Raw genomic sequence first — 27,980 nt, forward strand, 5'->3', positions numbered from 1 at the left:
CTAATGAACAAAATAAACTGTTGAACAAAATAGATCCAGAGACATAAAAGCGTGGAATGGACTATGGAATCTCAGAGGGAAGACGGGGTGGGTGGGAAGAGATCAACCAAAGAACTTGTATGCATATATGCATAACTCATAGACACAGGGTGGTGAAGGCCTGGGTGGGGGTGGAGGGGGCAATAAGGGGTCAATGGGAGAAAAAGGGGGGACATATGTAATACTTTCAACAGTAAAGATTTTTAAAAAACTATCACAAACAGACAACAAAAGCTACAAATTCTTGGGTCCTACCCCAGACCTATTGAGTCAGAAACTCTGAGGTGGTACCCAGAAATCTGTTTTCACAAACCCACAAACCCTGCAGAAGAGTCGGTGCCCACTCAATTTGGGAACCTCTATGTGGTCCAGACAAGATGTGATGGTGGCCCAAATGGAAATGGTAGCAGTGCGAATGAAGTGGGGCGGGGCTGACAATGGAAATATGTCCAAGAGGTTGAACTAGAGGACTTATGAGAAGATGGGATGCAGGTGGGTGGGTACCAGGGCAGCAGAAAGGGACAGAAGCAGAGTCTGGCCTTGGGTAATGGAACTGCTTCCTCATATAGGTGTCCCTGGTGGGCTTCCTGTTCCTTTTGGGCTTATACATCTCATCTCTGGCCTCCTGTATGGGGGGCCTCTACGGAGCCCCCCGGATCCTGCAGTGCATTGCCCGGGAGAAAGTGATTCCCGCATTGGCCTGTCTGGGGCAAGAGGTGAGTGAACTTTTTCTTGACAAATGTCCATCTTGCCAGGCACGTGATTCTTGGTAAACAAATTGCTTAATGCTTCTTGATTAGAGCCATGGGTCAAGTTCTCCAAGGCGGGGAGAAACAGGAATGCAGAGGTCATCTCTCGCACCCACATCCTCTGGCTGCCTTAGAATGGGGCCAGCCAGACAAAGCATCTGTCCATGTCACAGTCACCCAGGGCTGCTAGCCCTGGGATCGCTAACTGTCACAGAAACGTCTTGGACCCTGCACAGAGGGACAGGGAGTGCCACATCCTTTAATTCAGGGTCCTCCAAGTTTAGCATGGAAGAAAGAATCTCTTGGTGAGGAGGGATATTGGTCCTGTGACTTTAACTCTGCCCTCGAGTTCACCTTCCCTTTACTTCCCGCCTCTGGGCTCCCTCCTAATTCTCATGGCCCAAACCTTAACTGATCCAGTATAGCTTGGTTGGACCACAGAACGATCAAATGAGACATTTCTAAAACGGAGGGGATGACAAGAGAGACATAAACAGAGAGAACCCCACTTCTCAGTAATGTGGTTTGCAAGCTGTAGTTCATTTCTGTCTTGTTGGAGCACCAGACAGGCCCTCCCCAACCCCTTTCCCATCCCGAGCCTCCCTTTGTGGTCCTGGTAGGACATGTAGCCTAGGCTAAGCCCAGCAGATGGGTTAGGGCCACCTGGTTGCAAGTCCTTAGTTCTTCCCTTTACCTTCCTCCACTTCTTATGCATCAGTCAGGGTAGGCTGGGTAGAAGTAATGACTATCATCGCTATACCTTCCAGGTGGTATATGCTTCTGATTTTATTTCAATTTTACTTATTTTATTAGGCAATAGATAGTCACAGGGTTCAAAACTAAAAGTGATATAAAGGTACACACTGAGAATTTTTTTCCTATCATGAATCTTTTTTTCTTTTCTGCCCCAACTGCACCCATGCCTTATCCATAGCTGTTTTATTAGTTTTTTATGAATCTTTCTCTCCCCTATTTTTATGCAAGGATAGAGTTAGACAAGTTGTTATATGCCTTGCTTTTCTTCATGTAATATAGCTTAGAAGTCTGTCTTTGCATATGGATGTAGAGAGAATGTTTTCATTCTTTTTTTTTTTATCATGTGGATATACTATAGTTTATTTAACCAGCTCCCTATGAATTGATGCTCGTGTTGCTTCCAGTAAACAGAGCTACAAAGAATAATCTCTGTGTGTGCGTGCATGTGTGTGTATAATTTTGTATATGTGTCCATGTGTCTATAGGATACATTTGTGTGAGTGGGTTTGCTGGGTCCAAGGGTAAATGTCTTTTTAATTTTAATAGGTATTGCCAAAACACGTCCTATGGTATTGCTATTATTTTGTATTTCTACCAGCAATATATGAGAGTTCAGTTTCCCCACAGCCAGCACCACTCTTAGACTTGGGCCAAAGACACTGCTTTATAGGACTGTGTTCTGGTCTTTAGGGTAAGAAGTTCATGAGGCCAAGGGTCCAGGTACTGTACTGCACCTTGGAATTGCCTGCCCATATGTCCCCCAGCCCACATCCAGACTCATGGGCTGCGAGCAGGAGGCTGTGCACGGCCCCTCCTCCAGTTAGGAACTCTGAGGAGTGCGGGAATTCTAAACCAACCTTCCCCATTGTCCTGAAGGTGTGTTTGTCAAGGAAAGGCTAGGACAAATGTGATCTAACAGTTTGATAGCTTGGTTTATAATTATAAATATTTAGACATACGGTGTGTGGACAGCCATTTGCACTCTTGCACCAGGTATCACAGTATCAGCAATGAACCTGTCCACAGTTCATTGTCAGATGTGAACTTTTGCCAGCTGAGTAGTGAGAAATGGCATCTTAGGGTACTTGTTGTTTGTATTATTCTTATTATGAATGAGCTTGAACATCTTTTCGTCATTTATATATATATATATATATTTTCAGTGATTGTTGCTCTTTTTCTTCCTAATAGCTAGAAGCTTGTTCTTTGCTAAGGAGATTAATTCTTGTGATATACATTACAGATATTTTCTCTAATTTGTCATTTTTCAAAGCTTCTTTACATATGATTAAATTTTATTGACACCTTTTTTATGGAGAAGAGAAGAAACGTTTTAAACATTTTGAGATTTATACAATATACAGAAAAGGTCATAAACCCAATACGAACAGTTTAAGACTAACTATGACATGACATCTTTGTAGCCTCCACCCAAGAACACTGCCAGCCTCCAGACACCCACCCTCCACACCCCACTCTGGTCCGAGCCCTGAACCTCTCTCTGGGGAAGCTACTGTCCTGCCTTCTGTGATAATAATATTCTTTACTTTCTTTGTAGGTTTGCCCAGAAGTTTTTCTGGAAAGTGCCAAATACTAAATATTTTAGGTTTTTTTCAGGCCCTGCGATCTCTGTCACAACTCAGTTTTGTCATTGTAGCTCAAAAGTTAGCACAGATAACACCAATGGGGAGAGGCTGTATTTCAATAAAACTTCATTGATGGGACACTGAAATTTGAATTTCATGTAATTTTCATGCATCACAAAATATTACTCTTCTTTTGATCTCCCCCCTCCCTCAGATGTTTAAAACTCTAAAACCATTCTTAGCTCTTGGGCATGCATAAACAGATGGGGGCCCGATCTGGCTCAGGGGTCATAGTTTGCCAGCTCCTGGTTTACTCCATACGCATCACCAAGCAAAATAATTTAATTTTATCTGTTTTTTAACTTTATATTAATGTGGCATGCTTCTTTCACTCCACATTATAGTTTTTGAGATTCATCCACTTTTTGGCTCATCATAGCAGTTTGTTTATTATCATCCCTATATAGCATTTCCTCATTTGCTACCGTTCATCCGTTCTGCTATTGATGGACATTGAGGTCATTTCAGTTGGGACCATTACAGACAGGGAGTGAACATCCTTGTACTGGCACAGGCACACAGGCGGAGGCCTTCCAGACCACACGCTCGTTAGCGCAATGGCTAAGCTGGAAGGCGTGTGTGCTTTCCCTCACGAGAGAACACCAAGGTCTTCTTCCAAGGGAGTTGTCCATTAGTAGCATTCCCGCTTCTCTGTGTTCCCGCCATTATCAGACAAACCTTAATTGATTCAGTTTCTCTGTGTTCTTGATATTATCAGACAATTTTTGCCAATCTGGTGGGTATTTAATGGTATCTCACTATGGTTTTAATTTGCATTTTCCTGATTATATAATGAAATTGGGCATCTTTAATATGATTAATGGGCATTCTTTTGCTTTTTTTTTTTTTTTTTTTTTACTGGGTTGTCTGTCTCTTTCTAATTATTTTGTGAGGATAGTTTTGGAGTATTCTGACTGACCCTTTGTCAGTTACACGAGGTGGGCAAAAATAGGTTTACAGTTATGGGTCAGCAAAACAGAATTTATTCTTGTATTATTATTTATTAATTATTGTATTATTTATTTGTAGTACAACTACGTTTTCCAACTTCTGTATGTTTTACAAATATCTTTCCCTATTCCATGGCTTGTTTTATGGTGACTTTTGGTGAACAGAAGTTCGGCTATTTTGTCTCTTTACAACCCACCTTATCAAAGCCCTGACCTGGACCACTAGTATGTCCGTCAGCACACCTAAGACTCTCCTTTTAAGTTTTATTTTTTTTTGTTTCTGATGATTTACTTTATTCTGAGTAGTTTTATTGTTAGAATATGCTAAACACTTATAGGTGTACCAAAAACATAATTCTTAAAAACAATAAAAGTATATTTTTACTCTTCTTCCTTTTTTTTTTTTTTTTTTTAGAATTTTACTCTAAAGTACTAGGGAAGGTATTTCAGGTCAACAGGAACTCTGTCCTCAGAGACTCAGGCTGATGATGATCTTGCCATCCTCATCCTGTGACTTCCAAGGTCACTACCTCTCCCAGCCCTCAATAAGGGGAACACACCTGGAGGAACCCATGGGAGGTTTCCAGGTGGGAACCAGAAGTGAATTATATACCTGCCCTTCACATTCCAGAGTGCTATCAGTAAAGGAGGGGAGAGCAGTGGTTAGAGCCTGTGTAAATCCTGAGGGTAAATCTTTATAATATTTGTTGATGGAGAATGAGAAAATGAGAAGAGGCATCAAGAATTTTCCTTGACTGAGCAACTGGAAGGATGGAATTGCCATTTGCTGAGATAAAGACTGCAGAAGGAGTAGATTTGAGCGGCAGGAGGTTGGGGGGACAACAATTTGATTTTGGACATATTAGGTTTGAAATCCTGTTAGAAATCAACTGGAAATGTTGAGTAGACAGTTGAATATTTAGGTCTGGATTTAGGGGAACATTTCAGGCTGGAGATTCAGATTTGGGAGTTGAGAGCATAAAGCCGGTATTTAAAGCCACGAGCCCCGTTGAGATGACCTAGGAAGGGAGTGTAGAGAGACAAGAGAAGGGTCTGAGGATGGAGCCTGGGCTGCTGCGGAGGAGCCGCAGTGGAGACAGAAGGAGCGGTCAGTGAGGAGGGAGATGAATCAAGAGAAGTGAGATGAAGAGAGTCTTTCAAAGACCAGAGCGGGACCAGCTGGGTCGAATGTAGTTCTTAGGTCAAGGAAGATGAGGACTGCGAAGTAATTATTGTTTTTGGCCCAAGAGCTATGTCAGTTTCTGTGATGAATATCTCCTGCGGAGTAACAGATTATATGGAGTTAGCACATATTTTCCACTCCTGTCCTGAAGGTCACCCTACCCACCTCCATTAATAACAGATGTGTTGGCCCCAGCTGCCAATGATTCTGCTGTGTCTTCTAGGGTCTGCCACTCCCCTGGAGTCATTTTCTCCGCTGTCGTCTGGAAACAATCAACTTTCCATCTCTTTGATTTCCAAAGTTGGTGTTAGAACCCAATGAAAGATAAAAGGAGAAACACTTGGGAAGTCCAAGTTCTACACTAATGCCCCAATTAATAGTCACTAATACAACTAATACCCATGTTGTGTTAGGAGCCGACTGTGTGTCAGTGCCATGTCAAGCATTGTAGCTGCATTAGCTCTGACCCCACAATAATTCCATGGGTTGGATATTATCCCAAGCTTGTAGATGAACACACCAAGAGTCACATGGGAGAAGTGGCTGAGCCCTCATGAGCTATTTTTCTATCAGATAATGGGATTTTCTTCTGAAATTTCATGGTCCTGCATGTTATTTTTGTTTTTGCAGAAAGGGCCAAATAAAACCCCCATAGCTGCCATCTGCCTGACCAGTTTGGTGACCATGGCCTTTGTCCTTGTGGGTCAGGTGAACGTTCTGGCTCCCATAGTCACCATTAACTTCATGCTGACATACATCGCGGTGGATTACTCTTACTTCTCCCTGTCCATGGTTCCCGGCAGCCACCCCCAGGTGCCTGAGCCAGTGCACAGGCAGGACATGGAAGCTCTCCTCTGCTCTGAGCACCTGCTGTTGGAAAAGGCTCCCCGGTATGGCTCTGAGGGCACTGCCCGAAGCCTCTCTGAGGGCACTCTGCTAGAATTCACCAAAGACATGGATCAGCTCCTGCAGCTAACCAAGAAGCTTGAGAGCAGCCAGACCAGGCCGGGAGAGAGCAACAGGATCCCAGAGCATCCGAGGGGAAAATGCAAGAAGGCCACCAAGCAAACCCTGCAAGATAGCTTCCTCTTGGACCTCAAGTCGCCAACTTCCTTCCCCGCAGAAGGCCCTGACAGCTTGCCCACTGCCATCTGGGCGGGGCAGGAGTCCTACTGGAACAAGCAGGGTGCCAGGAGGGAAAGGGCTCAGCCTGCGGGAGCGCGTGGAGAACAACTTGTCCCTGAGCTGAGTCACCAGCCAAGGCCAAGTGGAGAAGGTGAGTGCCTTGAAATCATACTGGGGCCTCCTAATTTGGGGTGACTACTGGTTGCCTCACCTACCCGGTTAGCATAACCCTCTTTAGCCAGCTCACTTTAAAGTCTTTGTGAATTGTATTTTGTATTTATTTTAAAAGTTATCTTCAAGTATCAGCTGAATTTGTAATTCTACTCTGTTGATTTTAGACAGGAATTTCTACCTACTCCTATATGTGGGAGCCTTGGCTAATAATTGAGTATCATTTTTATTTTACTCAAAAATTAGCTGAAGTATAAGGCCAACGTGAATGAAACCGATTTCTTTTTCCAAGAGCAGTGGAAATGTGTTATGACAAACTGCCTGGCAAAAACTCAGTCTGTTTTGTCTGTGGAAGATAAATATCCCCGAACGGGCAAGAGGGGATGGGGAAGGTGGCGAAAGGAGCACAGCTTTTCTTTGCTTTCTCAAATCGGCAAACACAGAGACCCCGAGAGAGACTCTCAAGGAGAGGCTTAGCCTGAGGAATCCTGAGAGAGAATGTATACTTTTTGAGTCTTCCGGATTTTAGGTGCCTGACAAGTGTTATTGCATGTAAGAATAGATACTAGCATTTCCCATTTCACCAAGGAAGACCCTGAGGCCCTGTGAGTCACAGAGGAGTCTCAGCGCTGATACTTTGCACAGCTGGACGTGGCACCCAGGTGTGCCTGGATCTGAAGCCAAATGCTTCCCTTCCCATTGCCCTGCCCCTGAGATCTGAATAGCCCAGCGGGCAGAGAGGAGCAAACCCCCGGGACATAGAAGGAGATGTCTAAGAATAAACCTTTACATTCTCCCACACACCTACTTCCGCTTCCTTACCTCCACATCGGTGTGAGGTAGGAACGCTATTAAAATTTTAAAAATCATGTAGTTTAATAAGCCAAGTGGAGTTAAAAGTCTTATAATAAAAAATAGTTTCCTCTCTTCTGTACTATCCCCTTTATCCTTCTCCATCCCCTGGTCTCACCCCTGGAAAATCCCACTTTCAAGCAAAAAGGTGCTTCTTCTGTTAACCTTAATGTTGCTAAATAATATATTTGTATTGCTAGTTTTAAAAAATCCTCATGGGAGGATATGTTTTTTATTGATTTGAGAGAAAGAGAGAGAGAGAGAGAGAGAGAGAGAGAGAGAGAGAGAGAGAGAGAGAAACATCCATTGGTTGCCTCCTGTATGCGCCCCAACTGGGGATTGAACCCACAACCTAAGCATGTGCCCTGACTGGGAATCAAACCCACCACCTTTTTGGTGTACAGGTTGTTGCTCAACCAACTAGGCCACCTGGCCAGGGCTATTACTACTTCCTGATATGTCAGTTTCAGATATCATCTTTTGACTTCCCGTTATGGTAAATGAAGATTTAACTCATGTATACCCCTCTGACATCTCATTCAATGTCCCTGTGTAATTATATCGCTGTTTTGATTAGCTTAATATCTAGTATTCATATTGTCATAATTAAATATTGCTTACCTCTGAGCCATATACTCTACTATGATTACATGTCTTTTTTTGTCCAACATTTTCTGTTTCCTGGAGTTAATAATTACATTTTTAAAATTTGCCTTTTTGGGGGGTCATCAATTATTCTCTAAATGCTCTGGCAGATATGTCAAATGCCTCTCCATGTTGTTTTCCAAATGCTCGAATTCTTCAGAAATCTGTCATATCCATCTGTTTTCTCCTCTGGCCCACGCTGCTTGGACTGACTGACTGTTCCACTCTAGGCTGTCGGTCCCAGGCCTGCTGCAGGCTGCTGTCTTGGATCCAGGATAGAAGAGATTTCTTTGATACCATATTATAGTAGACTTTTGCTGTTGTTGTTTTTTGTTGTTGTTTGGGTTTTTTTGCCTCCCCAACACTGAGTGACCTCCCTATGTTTGAAGAATTTCCAATGTTATGAGTCTTGGTGGGAGGCAAAGCAAGCCTTTCACACTCAAAACAAAATGTCAGATGTCAGTTTTCCAACCTCTCCTGCAGCCAGAGTTCAGGCACAAGACCCAAACTCTGCTAACTGGATAAGCCCTCCTTATAATGGGAACTGGAAACCCAAAGCAATGGGGACTTTGAGGAACTCTCTGGAAGCAGAAAGTAGCTGCAGGAGGCCTACAGTCCTGCTTCCAGCATCCAGGGCTTTCAGGGTCCATGGGCAGGCAGGCTGCGCTGTCTAGACCTGGGTGCCTGCAGCAGTGATGGCTCCATTGGGCTGCTCTGACATATAATTGTGAGTGTTGTCCCTGGCTGCATAGCCCTGAGCTTGATTCGGTAGCCCTCCCAGCTATTCTCAGAGGGGAGGCTGGGAAATGTCTTTTTGGCTGGTCATATTGCTGCTTCACATGAAACTGTGTAGTTATTTTCCTAAGGAAGAAGAGTAGATTGGGTGGCAACATTCGGGCTATGCCACAATTGTCCTGTTTTCAATTTCCAAGAGCTCTTGGGTGTAACCTAATTCGTCCTTGTCCCTTAAAAAAATGAGCATCATTTTATTCTTGTTTCATGGGTAAAAATGGTTTATCTTATCTTTCTGGTAATAGTACTTATTCTCCCTTTAAAGTCTTTTCTGCTCCTTTTACTGTCTGTGCTGTGTTAGATCCTTTTCTCTTTGGCTGGATCTCTCTCTCTCTCATCAGACGCTTCACGAACATGTCTGCTGACCTTCTTATCTCTGTTCCTACTTAGAAGTGAAGCCCTAAAAAGCACACTGGGCAGGGCTTGCTCCTTGGGACCCTCGCTGTAGGACGATTAGGGAATAAACTGGCTTCTTCACAGAGGACTCACCTGTGACCATCTTCTACAGCAGCGGTTCTCAACCTTGGCTGCACACTTAGAATCACTTGGGAATCTTTTTAAAATCCTGATTTCTGGGCCTCGTCCTCCGGAAATCGGGATTTTAAAAAGATTCCCAGGTGATTCTAGTGTGCAGCCAAGGTTGAGAACCACTGTTCTCAAGGGTTCCTCCGGGGCCCCTCAGTTCCTCTGCAGAAGAGTCACTCTCTTGCCTGAGGGTCCCCCTGATGGCTGCTTGCAACCAGGGAGCAAGCTAAGGTAAGGGAGCTGGGGGCTCCCCACTGTTTAGGATATAAGCTTTCATTTAATTCCCCAGTTTCTAGCCCAATTTCCCTACTCTCTGCTGTGCCTGGTGTCCTGAGTGTAGGCACTCTGTGGTTTGATTTCTTTGGAGGCAATCCCCCCTGGGAAGGGGATAGGGCAAAGAAGGAGTTGTTACCACTGGGCAGAGGGCCTCCGTGTCCACCTGTTTCTTTTTGTTGTTGTTGTTAATCCTCACCTGAGGATATTTTTTTCCATTGATTTTTTAGAGAGAATGGAAGGGAGCGGGAGAGATGGAGAGAAAATGGATGTGAGAGAGACACATTGATTGGTTGCCTCCTGCTCAATTGGCTGCCTCCTTGCACACACCCCACCTGGAAGAGGGCCAGGGATCAAGCCTACAACTGAGGTACATGCCCTTGACTGGAATCAAACCAGCGACCCTTCAGTCTGCAGGCTCACACTCTAACCACTGAGCAAACCCAGCTAGGGCCCAGCTGTTTCATAAGTAGTTTTACGACTAACCCCCTGCACCTTACCTCTTCCCAGGGACATGATACTTCCTGGTCCTGAACTTTGCTGGAGCCTGGGGGGTGCACTGGGCTGCTTCTTACCAGCACCTCCCCTGCAGGCTCTAGAGTTCGTCCCCTCTGCTCGGCCCAGTCTGTTACTGCTCCTCTGTCACCTTTTCATCTTCCAATACCTGTTTTTATCTTTCCTCTCTCATTCACCTTGTGGCTGTGGATTTATACCTATTTAATTCCTTTTCTGTCTTCTCACTGGGTTTTCAGAAGAGACTTACAGCCAGCTTGCCATGTTTAATCGCTGCAGTGGTTGCTACCCAGCCGCCCAGTTGAGAAATATCATAGCTACTGATCACTCCCTCCCCTCCATCCTTGCTGCTTTGCCTTGATATAGACCCTCATCATCTAGCACCCAGGCTCTGGTTAAGTCTCCCAATCAGTCTTCTGCCCCCAGATTTCCCCACATTCTGCTTCTCCTTCTCATTATTGTCCACTGAATGATGTTTCTGAAATAAAACTCTCATCTTGTGTCTCTTAGTTAAAAACCTTCACCAGAATCTAATGCCGTCCATAGACAGTCCAAGATCCCTGGTGTGATCTTTAAGGTTCTTTATAATCCAGACCTACCTTCCTGGCCACTTTCCTCATGACAACTCATGCACTTACTTGTGGATCCACCCAGACTAGTGCTCTAAACACGTCATGTTCTTCATTCCTTCCTGCCTTGGTGTATGCTGTTCTGCCTCCTCAAATTGCTTCACCTCCCCCTTCTCCATCTGGAAAACTCTGACTTCGTGTTTAAAATCCATCTGACTTTTCAGACCCATTTTTATGCCCTCTGAGAAGGATTACCTGGTCCCCCTGCTGTGCAAGCATAACATTTGATTCATACAGGAAGTATAAATAATTATCACATTGTCTTACACATTCAGATCACATGTGTTTATACGTTTGTCTTCAGCTCCGCTCATCTGTCTGTCTTAAGGAAAAGAAATACTAGTTTCATTCCTGTGCCTTTAGACTGTGAGCTTCCTTTAGTCATAAACCATGTCTTTCCACCTTGTGTTCATCACAGCATTCCCACACGGCACACGACACATGGCATCCAACAAACACTCAGTAAAAGCTGGTGAAATTGATGAACATTTGAACAAATATTGTCTAAAAAATTTAAACATTGATCAGTAGAATAGAAAGTATAAACTGTCATAAGAACCTAATCTGTGACAAACCAGATGCCATGAAATAACAAGAATCAAATTGCTACTGAATAAATGCTATTGAGAGCAAATGGGCCCCCAAAATTAACTTGGGGCTGTATTTTATGCCTTATATAGCCACGAATTCCTTATTTATAACAGCTGTGCAAGAGAAATATTTCTGACTATTAAAGACATCATCAGAGATAAAAAGGATCTGATTAAATGGAAATAAAAAACATTTGAACAACAGTGCCGCAGAAGGAAACAATTATTCAGACAAGCACAACTGATAAAAGCGTACCTTCCAAAGCATATTATTTTTAAAAACAGGAAGGTCAGAATCCAGATTATATTAAGCAGAGGTCAGAAGAGATGAATATGTAGTTTACATTTGAAAAATCAATTCCCAGACTCATTTATTGTCCACTCAACAAACCAACTTTTACTTTTAAGTGTTAAATAATGTTTGTAGCTAAAAATAGGCAGCATTTATTGAGCATGCCCCATGTTCTTGACACTGAGAGAAGCAATTAACACAGATTGTCTCATCTAAACTCAGCATTAGGCATTGTTAATCACACACACACACACACACACACACACACACACACACACACAGTAGTGGCCGGTGCACGAAATTTGTGTGCTGGGGGAGGGGTGTCCCTCAGCCCAGCCTGCACCCTCTCCAATCTGGAACCCCTTGGGGGATGTCCTACTGCCAATCCCTGTGGGATCGGGCGTAAACCAGCCATCGGACATCCCTCTCACAATCCAGGACTGCTGGCTCCCAAGCGCTCACCTGCCTCCCTGCCTGATTGCCCCTAACCACTCCCCTGCCAGCCCGATCGATGCCTAACTGCTCCCCTGCTGGCCCAGTTGCCCCCTACTGCCCTCCCCTGCTGGCCCGGTCACCCCTAACTGCCCTCCCCTGCAGGCCTGGTCCCCCACAACTGCCCTCCCCTGCTGGCCTGATCTCCCACAACTGCCCTCCCCTGCCAGCCATCTTGTGGCTGTGGGTGCTGCCATCTTTGAGGGTGGGGCAGTCAATTAGCATATTCCCTCCTTATTGGCTGTGGGTGCCACCATCTTTGTGATGGCATGAGGGTCAATTAGCATAGTCCCTCTTTATTATATAGTATACATATACATATACATATATATTTGATTTTAGAGAGAGTGGGAGGGAGAGGGATAGAGAGATTGAAACATTGATGAGAAAGATGAGAGAGAAACATCATCCATCAGCTGCCTCTTGCTGGGGACTAAGCCCGCAAACAGGACATGTACCCTGACCGGGAATTGAACTGGTGACCTCTTGGTTCATGGGTCAATACTCAACCACTGAGCACCACTGGCCAGTGTGGCTTGGTTGGTTAGAGGGTCATCCCATACATCAAAGGGTGGCAGGTTCAATTCCTGGTCAGGTTACATGCCCAGGTTGTGGGTTTGATCCCCAGTTTGGGAGTGTGTGGGAGGCAACTAATCAATGTTTCTCTCTCTCTCTCTCTCTCCCTTCCTCTCTAAAAATCAATAAAAAAAATTTTTTTTAAAGATGTAACAAGGAATATAAACCTGTTTAATTGCCCTGGCTTAGAAAATCTATTGGGGGGAATTGCATAATCAAGTTAGAAATAACTGAAATGTACCGCATTTGGAAAGCAGTTAAAAGAATTGCATTATCATGATAAAAGGCCACCTGGACTTGAAACAGGATCACTGTGGACAGCATCTGTGCACATTCTTGGTTTGTACATGCTGACCAGAACTGTGCTTATGTATTCTGAGAAAGACATGAGGTGCATTTACAGAGATAGTTTAATATTTAGATTCCTAATGTCTATAAAGTTACTTAAATTCATGATTTTAAAAATTAACATAATTGTTTTCACCTTTCATGTTTACTGTGTTTATATCTGCATGGATTTTGTGAACATTGAATATGTTAGACATACCATTATATTTTAAAAGACACTTCAATATTATTTTTACTCTGTTTTTTATATTTGATATCTTTAATGTGCCTGATGCATGGTTTTGTTTATTTGTTTGTTTTGCAACTAAAACTTGAAAAGTTAAGTTGCCTTTCTGGTCATTACTCTAGAACAGCAATTCTCAACCTGTGGGTCATGACCACTTTGGCGGTCAAACGACCCTTTCACAGGGGTCGCCTAAGACCATCCTGCATATCAGATATTTACATTACGATTCATAACAGTAGCAACATTACAGTTATGAAGTAGCAACGAAAATAATTTTATGGTTAGGTCACAACATGAGGAACTGTATTTAAAGGGCCAGAAGGTTGAGAACCACTGCTCTAGAATTTCTAATGTGAAAAATGTCCCCTTCCACCAATAATCCACAAGGCTTGTTTTTTCCAGCAAAATCCTTAACAAGAGAAAAAATTCCTTTAGTTATTTGGAAGGATTTTGAACCATATTGTTTGGCTGTGCTGTGAGACCTATTCAAAGTCATTGAGCATCCTTGCATGAATTCTCCCTCATTTGCTGATGTGTTGTCCTTGCCTGCAGGACACGTCCCTTCCTAACTACTTTCTCCTGAGCTTCTCAGAAAGCGTACACACACACACACACACACACACACTTCCCTTAGGTACACTGTAATTGATGTTGTGCAAGATCAAGATCAAGTATGAAAAGGTGAGCTTAACATTTGGCAAATCTCAGAGAGGCAATAATCTAAGTCCTTAACCAATAGTGTTCCTTCTTAGTAACCAAGAGGGCAACTGTATTTCACTAAGCCAATGGCTGAAAAAAATGAATCATGCATTGAACATGTTAAAGTTATACAATTTAATTAATGGAAGTATAACAGTATTATTTCTTTTTTTAAAAAGTAGCAGAGCCATCAATTCAAATCAGTCATAATGCTTGGGAGAGTTTATTTCAATCCACAATTAATAGGGAGACATTTTTTGAGCACTTCCTATACATGAACTTCTAAATGTCTAGATTTGGCATTTAGAGATATAAGAGACACAGTCCTTGCCCTCAGGTATAAAAGATAAATATAATAATTGGCAACATATGATGAAGGAAGACAGATGTTGAGAGAATAAAGATTTCTCTGGGGGCTAGGATGGTTTGCTCATTCATTTAACCACATGAATGGAACATTTACTACATTCTAAGCACTGTTCAAGGTGCCGGAGAACATGCTGAATAGACATGGGTCTCTGCTATCATTGAGCTTGCGTTCTAGTAGGGGAAGGTACATAAACAAACAAACAAATATACACTTAATGTCAGGTACTATGATGAGTAACAAGGTGGGGTGATGGGATAAGAGAGAGACTAGGTGGGGAGAGGGCGTACTGTTTCAGAGAGCTTTGTCAGGAAAGATCTCTCTGAGAAGAGGGCATTTTAATGGAGCAGTGAATTGTACAGTGAGGAATAGTCAAATTCTGAATATATTTGATGGTAGAGTCAGAGGATTTACTGATGGACTAGGTGTAAGTGTGAGGAAAAGACCAGTCAAGGATGAATCATAGATATTTGAGTGAATGGTGGTGTCATTTATTCAGATGAAGAAGACTTGGGGAGAATAGATTTTTGCATTAGCCATGCTAAGGTTTGAGGTGCTTGTTAGCCATGTAAGAGGAGCTATTGAGAAGAAAACTAGATACTCAAAATTTTAGTTCAAGGGTCAAGGATGATGTAAATTTGAATCATAAATATATAGATAGTATTTAAAGCCATGGGACTAGATGAGATATCCCAGGAGTGAGTATATATGGGGGTAAAAGGAGTGCTGAGGACTGAATGAAGGTTGGGATATTACAATATTTAGGGTTTGGAAGGTGAACCAGTAAAGAAGACCAAAAGAAGTGGTCAAGGATGTAGAAGGAAAGCTGGGAGAACGAGGCATCCTAGAAAGCAAGAGAAGGAAGTGTTTCAATAAGCAGGAAGTGATCACATGTGTCAGACGCTGTCTGAAAGGCCTCATAGGATGAGGACTGGGAATTGACCATTGAATTTGAAAAGATCAAGTCATTGGCAACTTAGGAAGAGTAGTTTTAGTGGAATCTTACAATCTTACAGTGGGTTGAGGAAATAATGGGAGGTAAATAATGTATAGGCAATTCTTTTGAGGAGTTTTGCTATAAGGAAGACAAAGGAATAGGGCAGTAACTAGGGGTTGACCAGAAGGTATTTGCTTAAGTGGGAGAAATTGCAGTGTAGGGTATTTATGTTTAACTAGAGGTATTTATATTTAAATTCATGCAAGAGTAGGCCTTCCTTGCCCTAGCTGCTGCCACTGGCTTCCCTCTGGCACCCGGGACCAGGCTTCTCTCGCAGCCCCATCTGGAAGACAGCCGGTCTAATTAGCATATTATGCTTTTATTATTATAGATGGTAATGGTTCAGTATAGGATGGAAAAATCAAGGATGCAAAAGCAAAATCCTCAAGCAAAGCATAAGCAGAGAATGGGCCTTACACAGGAGCCGGGACTGTTCATCCACTGGACAAGGAGGGAAGGCAAGGAGAAGGTGCAGGTGCAAGTGGGTTGGTAGGTTTGGTGATGAGAGGATATGAAAGCTCTCCTTTGAGAGGAGAGATGGTAAATTTGTTACATCAGAGAGTAGGAGAATGAGTTGACTAAGACCACAAGAAAGTTAATGGTTGAAGTGAGTGGAAGTTGTCTTTTAGGTTGAGAAGATGAGCTTATAAGTATTTGTTCATAAAAATATAAGAGGATTTGGTAACAGATTGGTAATAAGGATTTGGCTCATTTATTTTTTAGACTTCTTCCTAAAGTCTAGGCTCCAGGAACAAGATATCCAGAGCAGAACTACTTCTTTCTACGCTCGCATATGCAACCCCTGGGTCTCCCTGTTGGGGGTGAGTAGCTTCATTTTTATCTCAGTTGTCCTTGTGACATAATTCAAGGAGAATTGGAGACATGTGTGATCTCAGGGTTGGGGCTGTGGGAAGGAAAGAGGAGAGTCTTAACCAGGAGCAATGTCATTTAACTACCTGTTATATTAGAATTTAGGCAAGACTGCAAATGGCAAGATTACATTTAGTGCAGCATTGATTTTAATCAGTGGGTTACTTGTAAAATAATCATCTCTGATAACCTCTTGGTCACTAAATTTCTAGGTATACCAAATTAGCATAATTTCACTTTGTTTCTTCTAGGGAGGAATAGGACAGTGAACTAGGAAAGAATAACTATTTATTGATAGTTTTGATTAGAGGGTACTTTCAGAAGGTATCTTCTCAAATATCTGCTTACATGAGTTTTTTTTTAAAAATTATGAGTGAACTTCAATTAAGTAAACTTTTATAGTGATCAAAGGTTGATGAGAGGGACTAGCCTTATGGTTTGCCTACAATGTGATAAATCATTAGGTGACTTGCCTTTCCTACTGTTTCCACAGGCCGTTGGGTCTCTTGTCATCATGTTTGTGATCCAGTGGGTCTATGCTTTGATCAACATGTGTGTTGCTGCCATTGTGTATTTCTACATTGGTCGGGCCAGTCCCGGGCTTCACCTTGGTAAGCAGCAGGGCCATGTTGCCACCACCTTCCTCTTTCTCTTTTAGGATCCATTGAAGAAATGTGTTTTGAGCACCAACTAAATGCCAACACTGACAGATATGAATCCCATTTTCAAGTAGCTTATAGTTTAGGGGGAAAATATGACATGCACATAAATGATAAATTAAAAAATAAGACATGTAGAAGTAAAATGGATGATAACAATAGCACAAGGGCCAGGAGGGAAGAAATGGAAATATACTGTTTTAACTTTCTGATACTATATGTGAAGTACTATAATATCACTTAGAGGTAGACTGTGATAAGTTAAAAATGTGTACTACAAACTCTAAAGCAACCATTAAAAAATAACAAAGAGCCAAAACTGGTTTGGCTCAGTGGATAGAGCGTCAGCTTGCGGACTGACGGGTCCCAGGTTCGATTCCGATCAAGGGCATGTACCTGGGTTGCGGGCACATCCCCAGTAGGAGATGTGCGGGAGGCAGCTGTTCGATGTTTCTCTCTCATCGATGTTTCTAACTCTCTATCTTTCTCCCTTCCACTCTGTACTCTGTAAAAAATCAATAAAATATATTTTTAAAAAAATAACAAAGAGTTACAACTAGTAAGACAATAAAGGAGGTAAAATTGAATTTTAAAATGCTCAAATCAAAAGAAAGCAGAAAAAGAAGAAAAGATAATAAAGGGCATACGGGACAAACAAAAAGCAAATAACAAGGCAGTTTATATAAACCTAGCCATATCAATCAATAATCACACTAAAAATAAATGGTGTAAACACTCTCAATAAAGTGGCCTAAACACTGAGGTTGTCAGATTGAATAAAAATGCATGATACAACTATATGCTGCCTACAAGAAACCTACTTTAAATATAAAGACACAAAATAAGTTAAAAATAAAAAGATGGGAAAAGATACAATAATGTGAATCAAAACAAACCTGGAGTGACTATATTACTATCAGGCAAAATAGATTTTAGAGAAAAGCATGTTACCAGGAATAAAGGATTATTTCATGAAGATAAAGTAAAAAATTCATGAAGAGGACATAAAAAATCTTAATCTTTATGCACTTAAAAATAGAGCTTTGAAATATATGAAGTAAAACCTGGTATAACTGTAACAAGAAATAGAAAAATTCATAATTAAAATAAGAGGTTTCAATACCTCTCTCAATAATTGATAAAACAAGTAGGCTTAATATTGGTAAGACATTAGAAGACTTGAATAACATTATCCACAAACCTAGACAAACTAAGATTTATAGACCATTTCACCTAACAGAAGAATATATGTTCTTTTAAAATAAAAATGGAATATTTACCATATTTTTAGGACATAAAAAGTTTCGATATATTTAAAGGTATTCAAGTAAATTCAAGAAAAAAGTATGTTCTCTGACCAAATGAGAAGTAAATTAGAAATAAATATCAGAAAGATATCTAGTATTGGAAAATCCCCAAATATTTAGAAACTAAAGAACACTAAATGACTAAGAACACTAAACAATGCTAAATCAAGTAAAGAAATGAAATAACTCAGGGTTCAAAGAAGAAATAATAAGTAAAATTACAAAATATTTGAAACTGAATGAAAATGAAAATATAACATCAAAATTGTGGGATGCAGCTAATTCGATACTTAGAAGGAAGTTTATAGCATCAAATGTTCATATTAGAAAAGAAGAAAGGTCTTAAATCAATGACCCCCCACTTCCAACTTAAGAAAACTAGAGAAAGAAGAGCAAATTAAACCCAAATAAGAGAAACAAAGAAGCAATGAAGATAAAAGTAGAAATCAATAATATATAAAATAGAAAAAGTAGAGAATGCCAATAAAACAAGAAACTGGTTATGTGATATCATGTATACAGATGACAAACTTTTAGCCAGAGTGATCATAATAAAAGGAGAGAAGGTAAAAAATGACCAGTATCAGGAGTGAGGGAGATGACATTACTAGAAAATCTATAGATATTAAAAGGAAAATAAATAAATATTTTTAAACAGCTTTATGCCAATATATATGACAACTTAGATGGATTGGGAAAATTCCTTGAAAAAGACAAACTATCAAAGTTCATTCTAGAAGAAAAATAAGGCTATTTAAGTCATCTAGTAATGAAGTTAAACTTGTTATTAAAACCTTCCCACAAAGAAAACTCAGATGGCTTCACTAATGAAACCTATCAAACATTTAAGGAAGAAAGAATATAAATTCTCTGCAAACTATCCCTCATGACCATAGATACAAAAATTTGTAACAAAGTTTTACCAAGCTGAATAAAAAAATATAAAAAGGATAATACATCGTAACTAAATAGGTTTATCTCAGGAATTGAAGGTTGGTTTAACATTCTGAATTATTCTATGTAATTCACCATATTTACAGACTAGAAGAGGAAAACAAAAACATTTCTGAGAAGAAAGGAAAGAGGAAATTAAAGAAATAAATGAAGACATATACTAAGTTCATGAATTGGAAGATTCAATATTCTTAAGACATTGATTCTCCCCAAATTGCTCTACAGATTCGACATAATCCCAATAAAAATCTCTGCTGCCTTTTTTTGTGGAAGTTAGCAAGCAGACTCTAAAATATTTATATGAGCCCTGGCATGTGTGGCTCAGTTGGTTGGAGTATCATCCCATACACCAGAAGGTCATGGGTTCGATTCCTAGTCAGGGCACATATCTAGGCTGTGGGTTCAATCACCAGTCAGGGCATGGGCAAGAGGCAACCTATCACTGTATCTTTCTCCCATTGGTTTCTCTCTCTCTCTGTCTCTCCCTTCCTCCCTCTCTAAAAATCAATAAAACAATAAAATAAAATACTTATATGGAAAGTCTTAAGCATATGAAAAGATGCTCAACATGATTAGTGATTAGGAAATACAAATTAAAACCACAATATTATACTACTACACACCTATTAGAGGAGTTAAAATTAAAAATACTGATCATGCCAAGTGTTGGCAAGGATGTGGAGCAACTAGAACTATCGTATACTACTGGTGGAAATAAAATAATACAATCACTTTGTAAAACAGTTTGGCAGGTTATTAAAAGTCAAACATATACCTGCTATATGAACTAGCCAATGTACTTCTACAATGGAATACTCAGTAATAAAAAGAACATACAATAACATGGATGAAACTCATATAATTATGCTGCGTGGAAGAAACCAGACAAAAAAGAGTATATAGGGGTGGTCTCTAGTTGTCTGCTATGTGGCCCTAGCATGATTTAAGGCAGGGGCGTATTGGCTCTTTGTGTGAGAATTTGGGGGTGTGGGTTCTGGTTTGGTTGATTTGTATATCAAAGGGGTGTTCACAGGGGAGTTCTTTGCTATCTCTAGGATCAAGGCCCCAAAGGTCAGAGCATCAAGAATATAATAGTAAGAAAGTATAATCAATACTCTGTGGTGATTTACAGTTAAGTCTCAACAATAAAACTATTTTTAAAAAAATACATTTGAGAGCCCTTTTCAACAAATTTCTATGATGCCCCAATTTAAAATAAAGCAATTAGTTCTAAGTCCTAACTAAATGAACCACAGCAATCCAGGCAAACTGAAGAAAAAATTCTTCAGAATTAGAATAATTTGATGTATATTTTTGAAAGAAATGTACTTCATACACTTGAAGTCACATGCACATTAAGAATAATGCTTTCGAGGACTTTTGGTAAAGATGGTGGAGTAGAAGGGAGAGCAGTAAATCCCAGAGTGACGACATGCCCTGCTAAGGCCCTCAGAGGTGACCTGTGATGAAAACCCAGGTCTTTTAGTTCAGGATCCTTCAAAAGCCACCCTCCTCTGTGAAGCCTCCTGTGATGGTTAATTTTTTGAGTCAACTTGACTGGGCCACAGTTCCCTGATTAAACATTATTTGTGGGTGTGTCTGTGAGGGTGTTTAAGAAACAATAACAGTGCTTTAGAAAAGTCATGCTAACAAGAGGTCCTTATACCAACTAATTTAAGGGACAGAATATATTTTAATTAACACAGTGATTACATCAGTGTTTGCTTCTAAATTTCTTAGGAGTTAGTTTGATCCTAAGAAATTCAAATCATTCCCAGAAATCTATTCACAGGAAGGTATGAAATAAAATTTCAGGCCAGTCTCCATCTAAAATTTAGATAACTTAGACTCCAAATGATCACAATAAGAAAGGTCAGTTGATAAAATGTTTGTTTATTTGCTTCCTCCTGACAACATCAGAATATGTTAGAAACTTTCTGTTTACAATTGTAGATATTAATGCAAATATATATAATTTAGAAGAACATTTTATAAAATGACATTTGATTTGGTTTCTTAAAGTTATATGTAACTCATTATATGAGATTTTAAAAAACCCCACACCAAAGAAGGGATGAGGTTTTTGTTTTGTTTTTTTTTAAAAAGTTGATTAGGCCCAGCTGGTGTGGCTCAGTGGTTGAGTGTCAACCTATGACCCAGGAGGTCACAGATCCATTCGCCTGGTCAGGGTGCATGCCTGGGTTGCAGGCTCAATACCAAGTAGGGGGCATGCAGGAGGCAACTATCAATGATTCTCGCTCATCGTTGATGTTTCTATCTCTTCCTCTCCCTTCCTCTCTGAAATCAATAAAAATATATTTTTAAAAAGCTGATTAGCCCTATTCTAATTAGTGTGTCTGATGTCAGTATATTTAGTCAGTATCAACAAGAATCTCACTTCAAACTTCAGCTCTAACATTTCTACACTGTGAGCAATTGGATTCACTTAACACCCGTAGAAAAGTTCCTGGGTGCCAACTCCTGTGGGTGTGGGGAGTGTTACAAGATGGAGAAGACGTGCTTCCTAGCCTCAAAGGGCGTATGGTCTAGCAGGGGATTTTATAGCACATATTTAACACATAGTTTGAATCTAAGAAAAAAAATACCAAAATTTTTTAAATCCATAGGACTGAAGTTAGCAAGTCATCTGCTTTTTTTTCTCTATAGCACTTTATTCAGTTTCTTTCTTGAGAATTTGAAATTTAGAAATAAATTTTTGGAAACTACATATGGGCATGAAGTCCTTAGCAGGCTGCTATCAGGGAATATTATAATGAATACTAGCAGCCTAGCGCATGATTTGAAATTGCACAATGCTGCCCACCTCTAGTTGCCGGTCCGGCCCTGCCTCACTCCCCAGGCCCCGAAGCAGCCTGGCCACTGCCAGTCTGGCCCTGCCTCCCTCTCTGGCCCTTGAAGCAGCTGTGGCCACTGCTGATCAGGCCCTCCCCCAGTGCAGGGGTATGGAGGCCCCTGCCGCCCCGCCCCAGACGCTGCGCGCACACAACCTCCTCCTGTCCGGGTTGACCCGTTACAGCGTCCCAGTTAATTAGCATAATATATATATATATATAGTTTGGTTAGGCTGAAAAAGGAAAAAAAATTATACTAATTGTGCATGTGTGTCAGAGGATATATATTCTATTAAAACTGGGATTTTAGATGCATATCGAGAGCCTTCAGCAATATTCATGTATATGTCTTCCCTGTAGGATCAGCCTCCAACTTCAGTTTTTTCAGATGGATGCGGTCTCTTCTGATCCCCTCCTGCAGGTCAGTGCTAATCTGGGGCCACGACCGGGGTGGATGAGTGTCCTGGGTCCCACTCCTAACTGGGCGAGGGTGAATTGTGTGCGGGAACCCAACAATTGAGACCCTAGAGGAGACTCAGACTCTGCTCCTCACTGCCCTCCCCCGCCCAGCCCCCAGCCTCAGCTCATCAGAAGCTTCCTCTGGCTCATGTCCTCCTGCTTTCTATTCTTAGGAATCATGAACAGGGGCTTTATGTAGAATCTGATTGCGGGTGCTCAGTCCAGAGAGCTATTCTCAGTGAGTTCATGGTCTGAGACACACTAGCATCAGCACATTATCACACACAAGGTTAAGCCCAAAGGCCGTTGATCTGACTGTGTTGGTGAAAGTGCAGAAGCCAAGTACAGAAATATACAGAGTAGGGATCTTGGAGGATTTCTGGGGCACCTCCGTGTTCAAACACGCAGGGAAAGGGAAGAATCGACTCTCCTGAGAAATAGGAGAAGGCCTCATGGAGAACGTAAGATTTCATGAGTGCCCTAATCTCTTTCCTCCTCCTTCACCCTTCTGGAGACAATGCTAAGGCCTTGGGACTCTAGGAAATTACGTTCCCTCCTCCTTCGAGGAACCAACGCTGCAGGCTGGGAAAATCCAGGCAGAACTCAATCAAGTGTTTACTATGATTTCATTTTGTTGGTTTGTTTTTGACAATCTAGATGTCTGGGTTGCACTTGCCAATATTTCTACCTTCCATGCCCAGATATTGCTGATGGACCCTTTCCCTTGGATCCCAGATGTACATTCAGAATCCTTCCCCCGTCCCCCATATTTTTAATTGTGATGTAGTACAGATAACATAAAATGTAGCATTTTACCCTTTCTAAGTGTACAGTGCAGTGGTATTAACTACATTCATATTGTTGTGCCACCACCTCCACCATGTATCTCAACTCACTGTCTTGTAAAAACAGAAACACTCCATCTAGTAAACAGTAACGCCCCCTTCCTACCTTCCAAGAATCCTTTTTAAGACAAGTCTTATAAGCACTACCAATTTGCTCAAGCTTGCACAAGAAATTAAAGCTTGCTTCTAGAGCAGCGGTTCTCAACCTGTGGGCCGCGACCCCTTTGGCGGTCGAACAACCCTTTCACAGGGATCGCCTAAGACCCTCCTGCATATCAGATATTTACACTACGATTCATAACAGTAGCAACATTACAGTTATGAAGTAGCAACAAAAATAATTTTATGGTTGGGTCACAACATGAGGAACTGTATTTAAAGGGCCAGAAGGTTGAGAACCACTGAGCTAGAGCCTGGGACGGTGAAGACAAAGGATCGGGGCCAGGGAAACTGACAGGGTGAGGGCTGGGAGGGAGGGTGGTGTGCGGGGAGATCCCTGTCATCTGCTTGGAAGCTGGGCTAACATTCAGTGCGGAGCTATGGGAGGGGTGGGGTCACCTCTCTGCCTCTCTTCCCATCTGAGTGAGGCCCCAGGCTGGGTGACTCAGATCACAACACTCGCGCACTGGTCTCTTCTCCCTGTCACCTCGTCCTGAGGAAAAGTTGAGTTTCAGTGGAAAGAGCTTCTGTGTAGAGGCTGCCTAAAGATCTGGAGCTGCTGAGTGGCTAGGGGTATTGGGCCCCATCTGATTTACAGGGATATTTTTAGGCATTTGCCGTTTCAAAGCCTACACATGGCCATGGGAGGCCACTGCTCCTTCTGTTGCTTTCTGAATTCCTAGAATTTCACCTCTGAGGTCACTGTGGTGCTATGTAGAAAGAAGAATGTATTAGGAGATTATTCTTAGAAGAGGGCAATACTTTGGTTGGACTAGAACCCAGTCCATACTACGCATAGCTCCGTGGGCTTGTGAAGTAGGCGATGGAGGCATCAGCTAAGTCTCCCCATTACACGTGCTGGCCTCACCATGGCTCCTGAGCGATGTTTTGTGATGATTATGTAGGAAGGTGAAAGGACCAAGAAATGGTGATTGTTTTTAAAAAGTAGAAATTGGTAGCTGTGTTTTCTATTTTGTAATTTTGAAGTTTGGTTGGTTGTTTTTTGCTTGTTTACAACTATGGACCCAGATGCTCTTCAAAATCAAAGAAGAGTAATGGTGTGGTGAAAGTGTTTGGGCAAAGGAATTTGATTAAGTTGCTCCCTGTATTACACCTAAAATTCCCAGAATTATGTGACATTTAGCCTGACCTTGACAAGGCTTTCTTTCCTAAAGTCCTAGCAACTGCCCAGGTGAGAATTTTTAGACCATTCTAGATTAGAAAGTGAGGCATATTATTTGCCAGAACTTAGAAGAATGTAATGGTTTCACCTTTTTAAAAACAAACAAACAAACAAACAAACATAAACAAACAAACCAGCATTAATGAAAAAAATACATTGGCAAAAACACTTCTATGTTCATTGGGATGGTATTTTTGACACTTCTCACCTTTATTTCTTGAAGACTCAACCTTTATAGAAGTTAATTCATTTCTCAGAAAACCTCAACCTAATTCAGATATGTTCTCAGTGGCTGCAAGGCCTTCATCATGTGATCTGAATTTCTGTAACGGCACTTTTTGCCAAAGTCAGTTAAAGCTTTCTGCTTAACTTTTAAAGATTGAAACATTAGATTTATACCTTTAAAAATGTCTTTACAACTATCAAATATACCCCTATTTTAAAAATTGACATTATTACTTGTAAAGTAGATGATTCTTTTCAGTTAAATTTCTAAGGGGCAATCACGTCTAAGGTCAGACAAAGGCTTTGGCACAAGGAGGTGGGGCAGTTTTTCTGAGGCCACTGGGCTCATGAGGGGCAGAGCCATGACTGTATCCATCCTCTGCACATCCCTGACCGCCGGTCGAATCTCTCCTTATTCCTTAGCCTCTGGCACTTTCCTTGTGTGTCCCAGTTTATTCCAACTCCAACTGTATGTCGGCACTTCAGTGACAGTGGAATCCACATCGGGACTTGTTCTTTGTCTTCAGGCCAATGTGGTGTCAAAGCCTCTGTAGTTTGTCTCGGAGCTGCCTGCTATGTCAGCCTTAGCTCTGGAAATCATTCCTCACTCAGCTTCTTTCCCATGAACCAAAGAGGTTTCTCTTTCTACTCTTCTCTGTTTTTCAGCCTCTCCATTCCATTATTTCACTTGACAAAAAAGCAAAGAAATGCTATCGAGTCCCAGCATGACACTGTTTGGATGGTTATTTTGTACACTTTTATAGATTTATGCTAAAGAAAGGTAAAAGTCACTTCTCTCCTTATTTTATACTCATTTCTCATACTTTATTCATAAACATTTGTACATGTAACTTGCACCAGTTGTGTTTTTTAAAATTTTATTTTATTTAAAGTATTACAAATAGCAGTACATATGTTTCCTTTTTTCCCCCATTGACCTTCTCTTGGCCTCCCCTATCTCCCCCCCGCTGCCCCCATACATGCCCTCACCGCTTCCCCCCCCCCACCCCAGTGTCTTGCATCCATTGGTTATGCTTATGTGCATGCATAGAAGTCCTTTGGTTGATCTCTTACCTCCCCTTCAACCCTCCCCAGCCTTTCCGCTATAGTTTGACAGTCTGTTTGATGCTTCTCTGCCTCATGAACAAAAATAGGTACAGTTGTGTTTTTTAACATATATGTTCAATACTAAGGACAAGAATGTTTTTTGCAAATACTTTTTCTCTCCCAGGGGAGACTCCTCTTCCCTGTTCAGCGCTTGGCCTTTCCTTCTGACGGTCCTCTGTGTTTCTTTTCTCTCACCAAAGGAGCTTGCGATCCCCACAGGAGCAGATCATTTTGGCGCCGTCCCTGGCGAGAGTTGACATGGAGATGAAGCAGCTCACCCAAGAGAACACAGACTTCGCCACTCGGGACCGCTACCACCACTCCTCCCGGGTGAGCCGAGAGCAGCTGATGCCTCAGTACTAGAGTGCTGAGCGCTCAGTCCTGGGCAGCCGGGGCCCTCCTCTCCTGGGGCTGTCTAGTGCTCCGTGGACTCCAATCCCAGAGCCTTTGTGGAGCTGGTTCTCCTCAGTAAGAAACTCAAAGACCTGTCCTCCCACTGCCGTGTTGGACAATGAACATCTGCATTCTGGTCTGGCACACCACCGCCGACCAGAGCAGCCACGCGAATGGCCGTGGCTCTGAAACACACTCCCTGTCTGAAGAGCTCCCCACGGACACCAAGACCGGCAGGTGTGGAGAACCGGGCCAGACTGCTTGTTCCGAGGGCCGCAATAAATGGTTGTTTAAATTTTTATTTTATTATTTACTCGTTGAATAAATAACGCACCAACATGGTTACAAACCCCAAAGTATAATCATCCTTGCTCCCCGTCTGTTCAGTTCCATTCTCTGCCCCAGAGGTCACCACACCGTTTTTATATTATTTCCAGCATTTCTCGATGATAAACCAGCAAATAGAAATGGGGATTCTGATTACTCCCCTTTTATACACAAAAGATAGCGTATTATACATGTGTTCTGCACCTCGATTTTCCCCTTAACGATCTATCTTGGAGACATTTCCATATCATTACATACAGTTTCCTCATTACTTTTCATTGTATGAATGCACTGTAATTTATTTCATCAGCTCCACACTCATGGCATTTGGATTATTTCCAGTCTTTTGCTGCTGTTATAATCAGTTCTGCACTGAATAATCTTGTGCGTTTGTACATGCATAAAGAATTTCTGAAGGATAAATTCCCAAACGTGGCATTGCAGGATCAAAGGGTACGTGCCTCTGTAAGCTATGTTTGTGCAGTGAAGGTCTTTTTAATTAAAAAGGTAAATTATCATGATTAGCCCATGGTTCATGTTCTCAAAAGCTTTTATGGTCCCCAGTTCTCCCCACACCTTTGCAGGTGTTTTTTGGTATAAATGCATGAGGGGACGGAACTATTTTGGTTCCTCTGTGAGCTCAGCATTCATCACAAGCATCCAGGCCTTAGTGGCTTCCCCAGATAAGTGGAGCACCTGGCCCAGAGTCAGTGGTTTCTCTGCCGAGCCTGGAGGGACGTACTGCTGGGTCAGTTATAACCTCTCTCTTCTGTGGGAGAGGCTCTCCATAGTCCATGTACTCAGAATCACCTGGCAGGCTTGTTGAAAATGCAGCTTTCTGCACCTCACCCATAGATTTTTTTATTTAGTAAGTTTTATTTAGTAAGTTTGAGAGTCCTGGACTTTACTTGTTTTAAAAAATACATTTTTATTGATTATAGCAAGGTAGGGAGGGGGGGAGAGAGAGAGAGAGAGGGAGAGAGAGAGAGAGAGAGAGAGAAACATCAGTGATGAGAGAGAATTGTCTATCAGCTGTCTCCTGCATGCCTCCTTCTGGAGATTGAGGCCGAAACCTGGGCATGTGCCGTGATGGAATCAAACTGTGACCTCCTGGTTCATAGGTCAGTGCTCAACCACTGAGCTACACTGGCTGGCTAAAATTCCTTTATTTTTTTGTGTGTGGTTTATATTTATTTATTTAAAAC

The 27,980-nt window shown here is 41.7% G+C and overlaps 1 protein-coding gene across 2 annotated transcripts in view; it reads left to right on the plus strand.

Moving 5' to 3' along the window:
* The window catches only part of SLC12A8 (solute carrier family 12 member 8), a 140,482-nt gene extending 113,267 nt beyond the window's left edge, over positions 1-27,215 (plus strand). Inside the window, exons 9-14 of one of the 2 annotated variants that reach the window (XM_059687599.1) lie at positions 609-755; positions 5,954-6,599; positions 16,159-16,256; positions 16,799-16,916; positions 22,438-22,498; positions 26,256-27,206. In XM_059687599.1, the coding sequence (XP_059543582.1) occupies positions 609-755; positions 5,954-6,599; positions 16,159-16,256; positions 16,799-16,916; positions 22,438-22,498; positions 26,256-26,418 (1,233 nt within the window). In that variant the 3' untranslated portion in view covers positions 26,419-27,206. Of the gene's footprint in view, positions 1-608; positions 756-5,953; positions 6,600-16,158; positions 16,257-16,798; positions 16,917-22,437; positions 22,499-26,255 lie in introns of both variants that reach the window. The other variant, XM_059687600.1, reaches the window with a different exon arrangement.
* The last annotated feature ends 765 nt before the right edge of the window (positions 27,216-27,980 follow it).

Source organism: Myotis daubentonii, chromosome 3 (assembly GCF_963259705.1).
Source record: "Myotis daubentonii chromosome 3, mMyoDau2.1, whole genome shotgun sequence".
NCBI classification, from domain to species: Eukaryota; Metazoa; Chordata; class Mammalia; order Chiroptera; family Vespertilionidae; genus Myotis; species Myotis daubentonii.